Genomic DNA, 17939 nt, shown 5'->3' on the forward strand with positions numbered 1-17939 from the left:
TTCCACTTTTCTTGACTCTGAATTGTTGATTTTTTTAGGAACAGAATTAGATTAATGGGGGAACTATAATTGTTTTCCAGTTCCAAATCTAGGAAGGGAAGGAGATTCTCCCAGAGTAAAGTAGATAAATAATTTTGCAAAATTTAAATGTGTGTCGGTTTTCTGAAAGGCCAAGCAAAACCAGTTTGCAATTTGAGGCTGGCAAATTTAGGCAAAGAGAAAAAAAAGAAAACAGAGAGGTTAGAAAGAATTTAGCCAATTAAAAAGATTGGAATAGCAATAATGTATTTCCATGTGTTTTTCTGGAAAATAGGCCATGCTAAACAAACCTTATTTCTTTGTTTTGTGAAATGACAGGTTATATTGAAAAGGTAATTGCCATGCCACACTCAATTCTATTTAAATAGATAGCAATTAGTAGTAGCAACAAGGCACATATTAAATGGCTATGAATTGGCTACCTGGGAGGTAGGAAAAAAGTTATCACCAAGACAGAATTGTCATTACACTCCAGGACTCTACAGTGTAAGATTCTTTCTGTGTGGACTAGAAGTAAACAAAAGACAAGCATTGGCAAAAATTTCGGATGGCTATTTCTGTAATAGATATCCCTTTGATTACAGCACTTGCATATTGCACATCAGAGTTTATTGTCTTCTTTCTGGAGGTGTTGTGGCAGCAAATTTCAATTCAATTAATGTGATTATTCCATTATGAAAACTGAGAGGTGCTGTGATTACATTTGGTATCCATGCAATTGCCACATAAATTGGCGTATTTTTCACTCAGTTAGAGAAAATTTCTTCAGATTCCTTAATTTAGGAGGCATCAGCAAAATACTTTTTTTCATTTTTTAATTTCTGTCTGTTACTCATAAAGATGTTAGAGAAGGTTATTTTTACTAACAGTTATATAAAAAGATTTTTTTTCTTTTTGGGGGTATTCACTGTAGTACAATCAGTGTGGTCAACCCAATCCTTCTTTTAATACCAAATCAATGCTATTCTAGCCTATTTCTTTAAAATGTTTACTATTTTCCTTTTAAAGTATTCTTATTTTTTCAGTACTATTTTTTTTAGCAGTTGTCCTTAAATGTTGGATTCATGTATTTCATTTCAATATTAATTTTCTTTAAGGAAGGATATGCCATCTTTCAGTACTATAGTCATGACCAGAGAAGAAAATTAGCCACTAATTGTCATTTCTATAGTGGTGTGACTCTCGTCCATTAAGTGTGTAGGTACGTCTTTGTAAAGGAACAAAGTGTTACTTATATAAAGCAGTTTTGAGTCAAAGGGCTAGATTAAAAAACATCTTTGTTAAAGAAGAATTCAGAATGTGGAGTTGAACCATAAACTTTATATTGCAGATTTCTGTTTACAGTTATATTTTGAAGTAAATCACAAATTCAAGTCAATGTCTATTGAGAGTTCTAAATTTTAATTTTATTTTGAAATTTTAAGTAAAAAAATGTATTTTCTGACTTTTTCAATATCTGTCTTAAAATGGAAAAAATTGGTTTATCTTTCAAGGTAGAATAATATTAGAATTTGAAATGTGTTTTAATACATACAAGATGTTCGGAATATTAAGTTGCAATAAAATAGGCTGAATTCATACCCTAGAAAAAGCAGTGATAAAAATAGTGCTTTTATTCCAAAAGAAAGAATAATATTAGTAAAATTACCATCTGCAATATTTCAAATCTCTCACTAAATTGTAAACTCCCACATTTAGTTAGCTATTAAATAGATATTTAGAATTGCATTTGAATCATAATTGTCTATGATCATGACAAGACAGATATATAAGAAACTAGAAAATGGGGAGTCAAATGTGACTTACTGGCTCTTCATCAAATATCTAGTGACCATGCTCATGTTTCAACAACAGAATGAAAATTTTCCAATCAAAAAAATACTTACTTCCCCATGACAAAACAGTTTGCCATTAAAGTGGAGTTGTGTGACTATTTTCTTTTTGTTTTGCCCACTAGATAGAAAACCTCTAAGCTCAAAATATTACAATAGGCCATGTTTTATCTGGGGCAATTCAGACATCATGAAGAAGTAGGCTGTAAAATAAAGATGACTAAAATTCTGAGGTGGTTACTGAATGTAAATGACTTCTTATTTTGTGTAGGTAATAAGATAAATTCTTTAAAGTGTACCAGACTAATGGGTAAGAACATATTAAAATACTTCAGTAAATGCATAGCTATGTGCCTGCCTGTGGCAGATATTTTCTTAGTATTTGTCTGCACTTGAATTAAAAAAGTCTTGATTTTTGCAGTCTCAGTTACAGTGGATCCTTCTGTTGTAGCTTTTCTTTTATGTAAGTTAAATGGTTCTTCACAGAATGCTAAAAAAGACAACATAACACATCGTCAGATGCTGCAGAGCATATAAGTATCTTTAAGAAAATTTCGTATAAAAGAAAAGGCATTTACTGCAATTCAGTAATAAGAAGAAATTCAGAGCCTGAGATGGAAGTAAAACTTGCCAAAAATGAAGTCATTTTCAGGACTTTCTGAAATCCAGAGGTGTTGGGGAAAAGGAAAGAAAAGGAGCTAGATAGTAGATATATCAATATTTCATCTCAGAGTTCTTTTTTCTCAGTTTTATCTGATACTTTGAGGATAAATACAGGACCATCATGAAGAAATTTCTTAACTGCAATAGGTTGTGAAGAACTTTCAGCTCTGAGAAGGAGGCTTATGTGGTTATGGGCAAGAGGAAGAAAAGCATAATCAAGTTTAAGAGCATTAGATAGTAAAAGTACTTACAAGACATATTGCTTCATTTTAGTTATTCCTGTGAGTAACAAGGGGTAGGACTTGATCCTTATTGGTCCTATTCACATTAAGAGATTCTATGGTTCTACAGTAATTCTGATCTCAGTCATTTGGAAATGTCACTGGGGAGAAATACCATAGGTTTATTAGTCAATTAAAGATCAATCATCAATGTAATGTATTTCATATAAAAAATAAAAATGTTGCAATTAAAAAAGATGGTATTGAAATCTTAATTGGAAAGTAAGTAGGTTTCTTTCACACATGGTCAAGAAAGATAAATTCAAATTGGAAAAAGTGCTTTCTAAAACTATTGAAATTGTCACACACAAGCAAAAAAAGAAAATATTAAAATAAAAAACCCTAGCAAAACTGGTGTACTTTAGAGGCAAAAAAGCTTATAAAGGAAGTTAGAAGAAAGTGTGTTTTTTTGGGAGAGCCTTTCATGTGGGAAAAAAACCCATCTCTCATAATTTTAAGATGGAAATAGGTATGAGTATTTGTGAGGGCAGAAGTCCAAACCTGTGTGTTCTTCCCAGCTCCATTCCAATAGATTGACCCTTCCATATGTTGTATTTGATTTTTGACATAGCAGTCAAACTTTTGTAGAAATTCTTTACTTAATACCAGAAATAGTATGGGGTGTACCTGTAATGACGTCTACATTTTGGTTTTTTTTAATTTTTTTTTTCCTTTCCTACCAAAGATGGATAAATACTGAAGGCATAGCTGAAAAGTACTTAACAGGGTCACAGTGCTGCCTAAAAAATATGAGGCAAAATTAGGGTTGTGTTTAAATTTAAAAAACCTGTGACAGCTTTCTTTTTCAGTGTCTTTGGTAAATGTTTTAGTCAGGAAAATATCTTAAGATTAACTTCCTGTCGTCTTGTGGGATGTACACCAACCCCTGCCAAGCATACAGAAGATAGGAGCAATTCCTGCTTTAAAGAAAGTGCTGGATCATTTAATTTTATCTTAGTGGAAAAGGCAACTAAGTTCTCCTTACACATTTTTGGATCAATAGTGAAACTTGAGATTATGCATGATTTTAGTGCTGCACTGCCAGAAGTGTTGGAGCTGCTAGTGACAAGGACAGAGCATTAGAGTCCTCACATTAGTTACATACCTCATACTGATGATATGATTTCAGGATGTATAAATGGATCTGAAACCCAGGAAAAAGAGGAAACTAAATCTTCTCTCACCCCCTGCCTTCAGCCCATCAAAACTTTAAAACTAGTTTTCTTACTCTGAACTTTGCATACAAGGTTTTGAAACTAAAAGCCGGCCCAATTTAATTTTCTCAGTTTTCAGAGAAGAGGAATCTTCTGCAAGTGACAGAGATGAAATGATTAGTCATGATTAGTCATCCACAAATCCTAATTAGCTATCTCCAAGCCTTGATTAAGTGTCATACCCCTTGAAGCAAACAACGAAAAGTAGCCATAAATCAGGGTAATTTTTGTTTGTTTAAATTAAGTGGCTAGTACTAGGGAGGATAGTGTAGAAGGCATGTTCTACTATGTTACATTTGGTCTGTTACAAGTTGAAATGGAAGGTTCTTTTAAAAAGTCCCATATTTCTTACAGGCATATGCATAAGCATGATACGTTTGGTTGCAATGTAAAAAACCAAAACAATTCATTTGAAAAGTCAAAGCAGGGCATTCTCAGTTCTAAGACATTCCCATATTCCTATTTATCAGCAAAATATATTTTCAGAACAGTAGTACCAGATTTTGTAAACCATATTTATTTTTATGAAAATGCATATTTAAATTATAGCAGTTCCTTTTATCTAAATGACTCTGTAAATTTCCTTTTCTAAATTTATAATGTGTATAAGTTGTGGTTATTTTCAATATATCATGTTGCAATTTCTGAAAAAAATATCTGTTTCAAACAGTTTCATTTTGAGGAAAAAAACACTGATGTACTAAACCAGGCTTGTCTACTATTTTTAGCCAGCTTGTCCCAATCTATATTTCTGATGGAAAGAAACTTACAGTGCAAAACTGTGTTAAAATAATTCTAAAACTTTGTGGATGCTTAAAAAAATTCTTTGTGCACAGATCTCCTTGTTTTTGTATGATTTGCTTTCAGAAATGAATGGAAACAATGGTATAAGCTACATGAAATTTTCCATTTTGTATGTAGTAATGTTTAAGTGGTTTTATTGAAGAAATGCAAAGAATGTAATTTTAAAATACAAGAAAGACAATGCTCTGGAAAATACTTTTTTACATGATCTGAAACTTTGGGAGTCAAAAAAGCTTGAGAATTGTGCTGTACATGAAGTTCTCCTGAAGAGTAAGGCTCTACTTAAGATTCTTTGCATTAGTAATTATTATATGATTAAAATTTACCCAGAAGCAACATCTGATGGTGTTATGCTATGTACTTATTGGTGGCAAGACCTCACTTTCAGAGTTCAATAGAAGTTATGCTAAAATTTTAGTTCTATAAAAATGTAATGTTAATAAATTGGGCATTTTGCATATTTCTTTATTTATTTCTATGAAACTCACTCCAGTCTATTACTATCTTTCATGTACTGGTGTGCTCAGAACTGCACCCAGCACTCCAGATTTGATGAGCAGAGGGGAAGGATCCCCTCCTTTGACTGGCTGACAATGCATTTCAAGATGCAGCCTGGGAAGATGCTGGCCTTGTTTGCTGCAAGGACATATCATTGGCTCATTCAACTTGAGGACCACACCAGATTCTTTTATGAAAAGTTTCTTCCCAGCTGGTCTGTCCACAGAGTGTAGTAGTTCCCTACCACTGCACTTGACATTTCTCTTTACTGAATTCCATGACTTTTCTGTCAGTCTGTGATCAAAGAAATTAGCTGGGTTTAATTTACTGGTATCATCACAGGTGGAAAATGTCTCCTAATTGAAGCTGTGCCCATCAAGTTGTCTCTCCCTACTTTTATTTTAATCTTTGCTTCTACATGTATGGGAAACAAAATGTGAAAAGCAATTCTGATGATAATGGATAAAAAATAATTCAATTTTAGGATCATTCCCTTTTGGTTTTCTCTCTCTAACATAGTAATAACAATAAAAATCTTATCTTTTACTTTAAAATTATTAATTAAGTCAAACATAAAAAAATCTACATGATTGTCATGTACCAAAACCAAAAAATATTTCTTTTTGAAATTTGTCAAATAAGAAAATATAGCTTTTGGATAGTTTAAGAGATACGCGATATATTAATTAAGAAATTACCTTTGGTTAGAAAACACCTTGTGTCTTATTCCTTGGGGTAAGAGTTCCAATTCATTTGTTTTTTTATTAAGTAGTTATTTGAAGAGTTATATGAGAAAACACTCTTATTTTGCTAATGTAACTTTGGATCAGGAAAGTTATAAGTTATATTAATTATTTAATAATATAATAATTGATTTAGCAGATACTGTTTCAATTTTATCATATTATGCAGCAGGTTTATTGTCTAGAGGCATCTGGAGTTGTGTTTTATAAATGTATATATATGACACAAACAACTAACCACTTAGCTCCACTTTTCCTTTAAAGAAATGTTATGCCCAGCCTTTGCTCTTGCTTGAACAAGCTAATTGTGATCTTTTGTTTGTTTGTTTGTTTTCTTTCCCTCACAGGAGTCATCAGGACTGCCTTGCACAATATGGACAGGGAAGCCAGAGAGCATTATTCCGTTGTCATTCAAGCCAAAGATATGGCTGGGCAGGTCGGAGGGCTGTCAGGGTCAACAACTGTAAATATCACACTCACAGATGTCAACGACAATCCACCCAGGTTTCCTCAGAGTATGTACAATTTCAACATATAACTGATTTGAAAATCATGTTGATTTTCAGTGAAGTAAGAAGCTATTAGTGAAGTCCAGTTAGTAGTCAAATTCATGGCAAAAAGGCAGCTTGGAAAGCATTTGGATTCGCCAATATTTTTTAATTTTCCAGCATTTCCAGATAAAACACAGAGATGGCATAGCTAAAATACTGAAACTAGTAAAGATTTCTTTCAGTCTAACCGCTGAATAATATTGAGATGGGTTACAAAGGTATACTGTTCTCATATGTGGGTTATTCTCCAGCCCTTCTTAAATGCATATTTCGATAATTGTGTGATTTTGATCTCATGAGGTAATTGTGATGTTCCTATGGTAGATAGCAGTAAAAGGCAATTCATTAAAATATTTAACCCAACATGCCTTTGGCTGCTTCCATATGCATCTATCAAATTTTTTCTTCTGCTTTCTCTATACCAAACTAAACTTTTAAGGTCATTTATTACATTTCAGATGGTCAAAATCTATGTTTCTCACTATAGTTGAGCAATGGTGGAGCCTGACTTTATCATAGTTAAATGAATTGCTGATACTGATTTCAAAAAATATTATCACATGAATATATGAAGAGTAAATACCAGAATAGAATATCTTAATGTGACCACTAATAGGAAGTTAATTTCTATTCAGCTCATTGGATACACATTGATCTGGCACAGTAGTGGGGATCTTGTAGGAATTCTGAATTCAGTCGACAATTTATGTAAAAATCTTCTGGAACATAAATGCATTTTCTCTGCATATCGGCTCAAGGCCAACAAGAATGTTGTAATCTGGTCTCAGACGTTGCATGAGCTGTTGTAGAACATAATGGGCTGGTAGGTAAGGTACATCCACAAGGAAGTGCTTTAAGCTGTTTGAATTGAAAGATTTATAAACAATAGTAGAGATCTCAAGGCTCCAAGGAAAAACAAAGCTCCCTGGCAATACACATTGTGTAAAATCTGGCCAAACAGCAAGCAGGATTATTAGGAGTGTTGCAGAAATGAGTATCTTCTCTGTGCCTCACAAAGACTTGAAAACATAAAGCTTTTGAAATATACCCTTAATTAAAATATTTTTAATATGTGTTCCACAAATTCTTCATTGCATCCATCATTATATTTAATACTTCCTAACAATTGGAAAGGCAAAAGGAAAAGCTTATCTTTGAACAAGAGCTAAATTAAAAAGAAAGAATGTCCTAAGTTTTCTGCAAACTCAATGGATGCAGGAATGGATCCCTATCTATTAGGTTTCAAGAACTGGCCTCTTTTATTTTGAATGGAAGGACTTAGATGGCAAATTGATTGGCAGGCAGAAATGTACATTGCCATATCTATTTATCTGTATTATTATTTTTTCAGAAATCAAAGAAATACAAAATGTTCATGTTACAATTTATACATTCTAAAGGATTCTAATATCATTGAAAATGACAAAACATTTCAGATTTAAAGAAAATTTATTAAGACAGAATAAAATTGCATTTTAATATTTATTCTTTTTAACATAAAATATTATTTCTAAAACAAGAATTGTAGAATACATACATTGCTTTCTTTTCTTACAGAAGATTCCTATACACAGTTATGAGTGACATTATTTCTTTACTTCTTTTCAAGAACACCCCTTGCAATGACCAGTAGCTACATGTTAATAATAAAGAATTAAAATGCAGTTGATCTTAAAAAGGCCATTTTACCATTGTGAACTATATACGAGTCTTACCCTAAAAGGAATAACTTCTTTGTTTATTTTTCATCTGTTTCCTTTGTGTGCCATGATTTTCAGTTAAATTTCTCTTCAATTTCCTTATTAGACGGAATGCTAAATGAGACTTACTGAGGCTTGTCACATTCAGAATTGAATTCAAGGGAAGTGCTAACCAAAACTGCCTATATCGAGTGTAAAACCCTTGGGACAGGCTGAGCCTCAGCTAAACCACAGACTTTCTTTTGGTTAGTTTCCTTTTCTCCGTTACCATACTTGTGAGTTTTGAATCTGATTCTAACTGTATGAGTACCTTACTTGAGAATGTGCTGGGAAGTAAATCTGATTGATGCTGTTATTATTTGTTTTATTTATAAATATACTTTGTTGTATATATTTAAAAGATATACCTTTCTGACTTTGGTAGATCAGGGTTCATTAGACATACAAAATGCAGTAAGATATGCAGGAATTGTCCCCTAAAGAAACACTTTAAATCCCTACTTAAAACTTAGAAATAAAGGTTATAAATATATCTGCTTGAAAGGGTTTGTTGTGGTTTTCTCTGCATTCATTTTAAAAGTCCTGACTTTCTTTCAAAGAAAGTCCTAACAGAAGAGCAACAGTTTTCCAATTTATGAAAAAAATTTTGCAGGAATAATATGAAACAGGACTGGATAATTTTATCAGTCTGACTGATTTCTGGTATAGGAAACACAGCTGAAAATTTCTGATTGCAAAACAGTACTGTCTCCAAAATAGGAAGGGGGTCGTGAATTCAGCAGAATAGTTGGAAACCTCACATATTTTTTGTTTATCAATTACTTCCTGTGCCTCTTGTATAATACTGATTTGTTTTTCCTACATCATCATAAATTTCCTTTCTTTTGAGAGACAAGTAATAAATGATCTATTCAATGTAAGCTGACAGACAGTGCTCTGCATAGGAAGATTTTTGCATCTCTCAGTTCTTGTTAGTTTCATCACTGATGGATCCGTGTGGTTGATGACTGAGGGCCCTAATTTCATAGTCATAAATTTATTTCCTAATTTGGTAGAAGATATTCCATCTTCTAATGACACTGTTATCAGCCTTGAGCTACATCAGAATATTCTGTATATTTTCTTTCATAAATTCTCTCTGGTGTTGCTTAAGATGAATAAATTATCGGTGCTTTGTTTAATATGAAGAGATTGTGATAGCATCAAGACCATCATAGGCTTCTATTGACATGCTTTGTACATCAAGGGCTAATGATTACATTCTGGCCAGTGCATAGAAGATCTAGAGCTGCTGTGTCTACACTCTAATTTGTAGGTTTTGGTTTTTGATACAAATAGCTCAGTTCCTTAGGATAAAGCAGAATTTAAATGCAATTCATGACTTAAAACAATTTTTATAAAGCTTGATTTTTGATAGTTTCATGGCAATAGTAAACATAACGTGAAATTATGTATATGCATAATTAGTTTGGCCTCTCTTTTTACAATATCATTGTATGAAAAGTGTGCAGCCATGTTTAAATAGGAATGTGATATGAAGATGCTCCTGTTAGTTCTGAAAAAGTAAACTCACATCCTAGAAGGAGACATCAACTCTGTTTCAGTGCTATTGAGGTATCCACTATCTGGCCTTGTTAATATAACTCATTAGTTAACTTAGTGTAAAAGTATCTGCTAATCATTTTCTTTTGAAAGTCATACTCCAGTGTGGTCCCTTCTGTGTGTCCAGTTCCATGTAATACATCTAGTCTTCATTATTTCCTGTCATGAGAACTGTCATGATTTCCTGTCATGAAAAGTCAGCATCCTCTCACTCTTCACTGCCATGTGCTGCAGCCTGTCCTGTCCTACCTGGTGACGGGTCCATGGCTATCTGCCTTCTCTTTTACAACTTGGCTCCTGCCCAATGTACTGAGGAAAGAAAAATTTTGTCTGATTATTTTTAGCAGGTCTTTCTCCTTTTTTCAGCCAGTAGCTGCTAAGGCTTTTAGAATCAAAATGAGTTTTAGGTCTCTGTCCTACTAGATTTGCCTGATATTGGACAAGGGTTAAAAATTACTGAAGAGTATTGAGTTAAAAGGATTGCAAAAGTTTTGTTTCCCCAGGAACTCAGATATTAAATAAAATAAGGACACAATAACTGGTTTCTCGTAAGATGGTTGACATCTGATCAACTGTACCTTTTTAAATTATATTTTTTGCATATCCAGTATAATCTAGATCCTGTTCATTGTTCCATTTATGGGCTTGAGAAGTGGCAACATATGAACCTAATGCAGCTCAAGAAGTCCAAGTCCAAGGTCTCCACCTGGGTCAGGGCAATCCCAGGCATGAAAACAGAGTAGAAGAGCTCAGTGAGAGCACTCCTGAGGGGAAAAACTTGGAGATTCCGGTGGGTGAAAAGTTGGACATGAACAGTCAATGTGCACTTGCAGCCCAGAAAGCCAGCTGCATCCTGGGCTACATCAAAAGACTTGCACCCAGCAGATCAAGGGAGGTGATTGCCCCCATCCACTCTGCCCTTGTGAAGCCCCACTTGAAGTGCTGTGTCCAGATCTGGAATCCTTAGTACAAGAAGGATGTGGACCTGCTAGAATGGGTCCAGAGGAGGGCCATGAAGGTGAAGAGAGGTCTGGAACACCTCACTGGTGAAGACAATCTGAAAGAGCTCAGATTGTCGGCCTGGAAAAGAGAAGGCTCCAGAGAGACCTCATTGCAGCCTTCCAGTACATAGGAAGGACTTATAAAAAAGATGGAGAACAACTTTTTACATAGGCAGGTAATGATATCAGAAGGGAGGACAATTTAGTAAGTTTAGACTAGATATCAGAAGGCACTGGACCAGGTTGCCCAGAAAAGCTTTGGATGTCCCATACCTGGAAGTGTTCAAGGCCAGGTTGGATGGGGCTCTGAGCACCCAGGTGTCCCTGGATATTGTGGAGGAGTTAAACACAGATTGTCTTTATGCTGCCTTCCAACCAAAGCCATTGTATGAGTCTATGATTCTATATGTGGATGAGTCCAGCAATGATCCAGTATCCAGTGATGATTAAGAAGAATTTCAGCCCAGAAATTCTACTTTTAAACGTTGCTTATATATTAAGATTTTTTCATTATAATTAGACTAATATATTTTCCTTATTTCATGCTCATCACTTCTTATTTGTGTGACTATTACATTTTGATGCACAATATAATTGTGATGCTGAAAAGTATTTTTCTTCTTACATCTTTTTAAAAGTAGATATATGTTGAATTGATTGATGTTTCAAAGTCCATGCTCAGGTTTCAAAGTGGATGCCTAGTGAGTGACACTTCCTTTGTGAGTACAGTTGGTGCTCAGTATACTGATTTTCTGACTTTACAGGGAATTATCCCAAGGCCCCTGACTTTTTTTTTTTTTTTAGTAGCTAATGTGTTACATTAGAAACAGAATGAGGTGCAGGTATCAGGTTTTTATTTCTGTCAGTTTTCAGAAGCTTCCTCATGACTGAGACAACCAAGAGCAAAGGTAACAGGGGAAAGCTGCCATTGTGTGCCTATATTACCTGGTGAATGTGTTAATTTTAAACAGACGAGTATGTTTGGACTTGATTTTCTAGAAGTATTTAAAATCACTTGCTTAGCAAGACTGCTACACAATGACAACAAGTTGTTTTAGGGAGTGGTAAAAGAGACAAGCCTGGCTGAGTGATTTTTTAAAATTTTTCTCTTTGTAAGAGATACTGTATCTCTGTAATGTGCTAGAATCAATCATTCATCTATGGGATGCCTTGGAAATATGAGAAATACATTACTTGAGATGAGTTCATTAGGTTCAAAAGGGAGTTAAGACATATGAAATAAAAGTATATGTACACATATGAGTGTATGCTTCCATAGACTGGAAAATGTTATCTAAAGTGATTTGTTTAATTGTCTTTTTCCTTTTTTTTTTTTTTTTGTGAGAAGAATGGTATGCTCTGGTATTTGCATAATATTTGAAGTTAAAGCTACCAAATTATTTCATATGTCACTGAAATCTGACATGAGTTATGTAATGGCATTTGATCACATAGGAAATCTCGTGATGTTCCGTTTCCTGAGCAGAATAAGTGTGATTTCCGTAATCAGTTTTTACTATAAAATGTAATTAACTAAATATAATACTTTTCAAGAGTATTGAATATCTTGTAGTAAAAGTCTCCTTTAATGAAAATTAATGACAATAAAATTTGGCGACAGAATTGTTTATGGAATTTCAATATTACAGGAAGTTTGATGGGGGAAAAATATATTTATGTCAAAGTCAGATTAAATACTTGTAATAAATATGTGGTCTACATACTAAGTTTTAGCACCACCTAGGTGCATCAACTTTACTCATAACAGTGCCATGGAGTGTTATTTCATTTTATTGAATATTGTCCATAAGGATTTCTGTGTATCATATCCATTATTAATTGCATATATCATATATATAAAAATAATTTCAAAACACTCTAGACAGAAAAAAAAAAAAGTGCAAGTTTTGTTGGTTTGTTTGTTTGTTTTTCTATGGGTTTTTTAATAAGACTGTAATGGTTTTGGGAATGAGGGAATGTTGTTTGTTTTTCTCTCAGAGTGGAGAACTGGTAGCAGGACCACTCCATTTTGAGGAGTATTCTTTGGAAAGCCTTAATTTTCATGTCCTTTATGAAGTTAAACCCCAGTGTGATCACAATCCTTGCTGTGCTAGTGCCAGGGAAAAGCAAGCATACAAACAACAAAACAAACACAGACCAAATGGAGTTTAACCCTTTTACAGGTATTGCTATTGCTCTCTGTTTTTCCAAGCTGCCTGATGCAGCCATGGTTCCCCTTTAAATAGCATAAAATATGCTGAACAGAGCACAGCCTCTAGAGACTGCTACAGATCACACCCAACAATTAAGTTCCTCATTAGTGATTATTATGGAGTGCATATGTTGCTTTTCCCATGTCATTTGCATAGAAAATATGTATTTGGGGATTCAATACCTAAAGGCAAGTAGTAAATCTGAAAATCCAGGAGAAACTCAGTTTTCTTTATGTTTCTGCTTTTAGCTATAAGCAGCATAAACATTACAATTTTTATAAGAAGACAGAATACTTTTGTTCTCCAAGATTGAAAGTTCAGTATTCTGAAGTCAGAAAGTTTTCAAGAACTTTCAGTTATTGTCTCTAAAGGCAAAGTGTCATGGAACATAAACTCATCACTGATTAAAATCTTAATCACAATCATAACTTCTGTTTTATACTGAGATGTAAAAATCAGAGGCATTGGATGTACAAGTCTTGTTTCAGCCAAAGAAGTCTCTTGCATCAAAGAAGAATATTTGGGGTTTTTTTCCTAAACTGACCCAAGGTTTCTATGTTCTTCAGACTTTCAAGGCAAGCAAAAGTTTGAAGGGTTTGACTTTTGAAGTTTTTTGATTGTCATATTTGCAAATAAGAAGTAATGTCACTTATCATTCAAATACATTTAGAAAGTGCAATAGCATTGGGAATTTTGGCAGGGAAGAAGAGTAAGCCAAACATACCTCTTGAAAATTTCTTTGTTTAGTTTCATTAAAGAGAAGTTGTCACCAAAAAGAATATTCAGGCCAAAATTAGTAGATATAAAATTGACTGAACTTCTGCAATCATAAAGGTTTCTGTACTTCTAATGATGATGGATTAAAATTGGATTTATTACATTAAAAATAAGAATAGTAAAGGAACATGTGACATATGCCCAAGACATACTGTGACAAATAGGCTTCTAAAAAGACTGCAGTTGCTAAAGAGAAATCCAGAATAAACTATTATATGTAATGAAAACAAGCAGCTCTGTGAATGAAGAATAGCTTTCTCAAAGATAGCTACCAAGGAGGATTGAGCATAGTCCACATTTGAATCTCTGCTTTAGTTTTATCAAAGATGGCAGGCAGTGAAACACGAGATATACCTTTGTAAACGACAGGATCATAGGTTCACGTGAGACTTGAAAAATTACCTAAAGCCCAGCTTAACGCAGGTTCAGTTAGATCAACTCACTTAGAGTCTTGTCTAGTAAAGCCTTGAAAGGTCCTTTTTAGATCCCTTTCTGCAAAACTACTTTACAACTGGCTGGCCCCAGCATGTACTGGTGAATGGCACTACTCCTCCCCTGGTGCCGTTTCTGAATCTCATGAGGTTTGTTTTGGCACATTTCTCCAACATGTCCAGGTCCTTCTGAGAAGCAGCCCTGCCCTCCAGTGTGATAAAGGTTTTTTTTCCCAAGTTGGTGTTCCATATTGTCTTTTCTCCCTCCCATTGTTAAATATGATAATGTCTGCTGTTCAAGAAGACATGGTAATCTATAAAAATAAATCAAAATTATCAAGAGAATAGAATAGATTAACGAATACAATAATTTCAATAGTATAGTAATTGATTTTCATTACATACTGTTACACTTATTTTTTGAGAGGTTCAGACAGAGAGAACTCCCTTTTCTGAGAGTAAGGTACAGCATTGGAGGTTGCCTGTAGGCTGAAATTAAAGTATATTGTTCTAAAGATAAATAAATTATTTCTGTAGTATAATGATGGATAAGCCATAAAGTTTATTGAAAGATGAAGATCATATACTTGAATTTGGAAAATGTTTCAATTAGCATAGGTTAAAGTCTTGCAAAGTGGTATCCTATACAGTACATTACCTGGAAAAGAGTATTAAAATCCTCATATCATGATCAAAGGGAAAGCATGTGAATGAATGTGATAAAAGCTGAGAACTGAATCAGCCAAGATTCTTGATCTGTAAGAAACAGGCTAGCTCCTCTAGAAAAATTAGACCATCCCCAAAAGATTTCTGCTTCACAACAGCTCCTGGAAGTCTGCAATGCTGGAAGAATAAGAAAAATCTGTTCAACATGGTCAGATTTGGTGGAAAAGTTTTGCTATAAACTAATAATACCTGATTCACAGGGCTCCTATCTTCCCAATCAATTGTTTTAGAGGGTTGAGACAGACTCATAGTTTGCAATACAGAACTGTAAATTCACAGTATACACATCCCATATTTTACAGTGTCCTATCAAATTTTCTTTATCCAATGCTCAAGGAAAACTACACAGAATCAGAATCACAGATTATGCAGAGTTTAAAAGGACACATGTGAGTCATTAAGTCCCAATGGAGAGCATCCAAGGAGTTACAATGTGTGCCAGAGAGCATTGTCCAAATCCATCTTGGACTCAGACAAGCTTGGTGCTGTGATCTTTTCTCTGGGAAGTCTGTTCCAGTGTTTGATTGAGCCTTTTGTCAGTTCCTCTTGCTAGCAATAGCTTACAACTAAATAACTAAATAATGTTATTTAGTGTTTAACATTTCCAGTTTCATTGATAGTGGGGACCTGGGAAAATGTTAAAATAGACTCTGAAATGTTAGGCTTTGTGTTGCACCTGCGTAAGCAGTATGATAAATGATATAATTGTTAGATGTGATGATTGTTTAGTAACTAAATATAATTATTGTATAATCATAAGTATAATCATGAGAAACTATGTTAGAAATTTAAGGGGGAACCATGAAAAGCCATGCTTGACTGAAATCTATGTATACAATAGAACAATATAAGTTTAATAATTAACATGAAAGTTATATAATGATAGAATATAAAAACATGTTCATCTCGGATGTATATTTGGAGTCAGATTTGAGTTGAATACCCCTGACACCCAGAGCTCTTAATAAAAGCACTGACATATAATCATTTTTGTGGTTATATGTTTGGTTTTTTTAGATAGTATTTTTTGTATTTATCTATTTGGGTCATGTCTGTATGAGATATTGTCAGCCTGTCTCTATGAAGCAGTGGTTAAATACCTGTTGGGAGGTATTTCTGACCTAAGAGTTTTTTATTTTTTCAACAATTTTCTTTTAATTCTATCTATATTTTTTTAAATTTCAGTTCTACAAAAACTGACATAATTCATGAGTCATTTCAAATATTTGTTTTGCTTGAAGTTTTTAGTATTTCAGAATCTTTGAGCAGGTATCAGTAAAAAAATTTCTGAAGCAGATGGCTAACACTTGGGGTGTGATTATAAAGCAGAGCATAGTGTCATGTAGATAAATATATTTGAACAAGCTCAACTCTTTGAAAGTCTCAAGTAGTTCACCCTATAATTTGAATTATAGTACATTCAGTTCCTGATGTGGCTTGATTATGTAACATTCTTAATATTCTTAATATTCTTAATATTCTTATATTCCGAACCTTTTCCTTTTTGGAAGAGTAAAAGTGTTAAAAAACCATATTTTGCATTTATTTTAACACTAAGTAAATTTTGAAATTAATCTCGTCCCATTATTATAATTTTATGTATGAAATAAAGCAACCAGCAATACAAAAGTGTCAGGTGACATCATCTGTAAGCACTAAATTTTGCAGGGCATTTATTTGGAAATTTGTATAGGTGGCTTTTACATGCATGTCAAAGAATTGCATCAAAGTAATAACTATGAGTTTTTATTGAATTAAGTAATTGTCCTGTTACATCAGTGTTGATATTTTTATTTTTTACATGTTAAGTTCTAATTTTTCCCTTGTTCTGTTGGACATTTCTTATTTTCCTTCAGATTTCCAAATGAATAATGACTAATTTTTTTTTCCTATGAAATCTCCTTTCCATTAGATTAATATAAATAAGTGCACTTGTCACACCACTAGATGTTTACTAGTACTATAGGCTAGTATGAAAAAATTAATTCAAAACAACAAATACATTTAGGAACCGTTGTGCAAGAAATTATATAAATGTGTAATTGATCTTCAGTTTTCTAGCAGGTGACGATAAAGGCAGTTATATTTTAGTGATGATATCTATTCCCTTTCCAATTGCAGCTTCTGTAGGTTGATAGTTTCTTCAATCCATCCAACCGGTAGTGGGTTTCTGCCACACCTCAGGTTTAATCTCTGAATTCAATTTAAATTTTGCCTTTCTTTTTATACATGCTTAACAAGGGCACCTCTGCAGTCATGCTACCTGGATTCAACCCAGCAAAACATAACAATATGTTAACTTTTGCATGTCCCCTTTCAAATCTGCTGATCCACTGTCCTGCCGCTCAGTTTTGCACTATTGCACAGACTGCCACAGAATACCTTCAAAGAACATAAAAGGAACCTGGTAGAGTTTCAGAAGATCTGTAATGACAGAAGTTTTTTTTTCTTTTTTTACTATGTTGGTGGTTGTGCTGTGATGTAAACTCTGCAGACTGTTAGGGAGGCATTTGGACTGGGTTTTTTTAGATGGGAAATTAGCATGTTGTTGGTATGTGCATGTCTTCTATTGGATGTGAATTATTCTTTTCAGTTCTGGTAGATTTCATCATCCCTGCTGTATTATAAGGGTAGCATTATTGGAGAAATCTTCTTGAAACTGTTTTTCTGGCCTAGTTGCAGATGGAGATTGAGGTTTACGTAATTACATTATGTTTCTTGGCTGCTTTTATTTTCATGTGGCAGCTTCTTGTCCACCAGAAAACTTTGTACCTTTTAGAAAATTTCACAAAAAAGCATAGAGACAGTTAAAAAAATTGTTTTTCAAAAAATATTTCACTAACTAGTTATTAACCTAACATGTT

At 33.7% G+C, this 17939-nt stretch overlaps 1 protein-coding gene across 14 annotated transcripts in view; it reads left to right on the forward strand.

The window, feature by feature from the left end:
* CDH18 (cadherin 18) overlaps positions 1-17939 on the forward strand; it is a 494422-nt gene that overhangs the window by 422250 nt on the left and 54233 nt on the right. For all 14 annotated transcript variants that reach the window (XM_071453812.1, XM_071453784.1, XM_071453774.1 and 11 more), the window contains one exon: positions 6422-6589. In XM_071453812.1, coding sequence (XP_071309913.1) covers positions 6422-6589 — 168 coding nt within the window. The remainder of the gene's footprint in view (positions 1-6421; positions 6590-17939) is intronic.

This window comes from Agelaius tricolor, unplaced genomic scaffold (genome assembly GCF_023055355.1).
Source record: "Agelaius tricolor isolate 1412-34295 unplaced genomic scaffold, bAgeTri1.0.p SCAF_2, whole genome shotgun sequence".
Taxonomy (NCBI): domain Eukaryota; kingdom Metazoa; phylum Chordata; class Aves; order Passeriformes; family Icteridae; genus Agelaius; species Agelaius tricolor.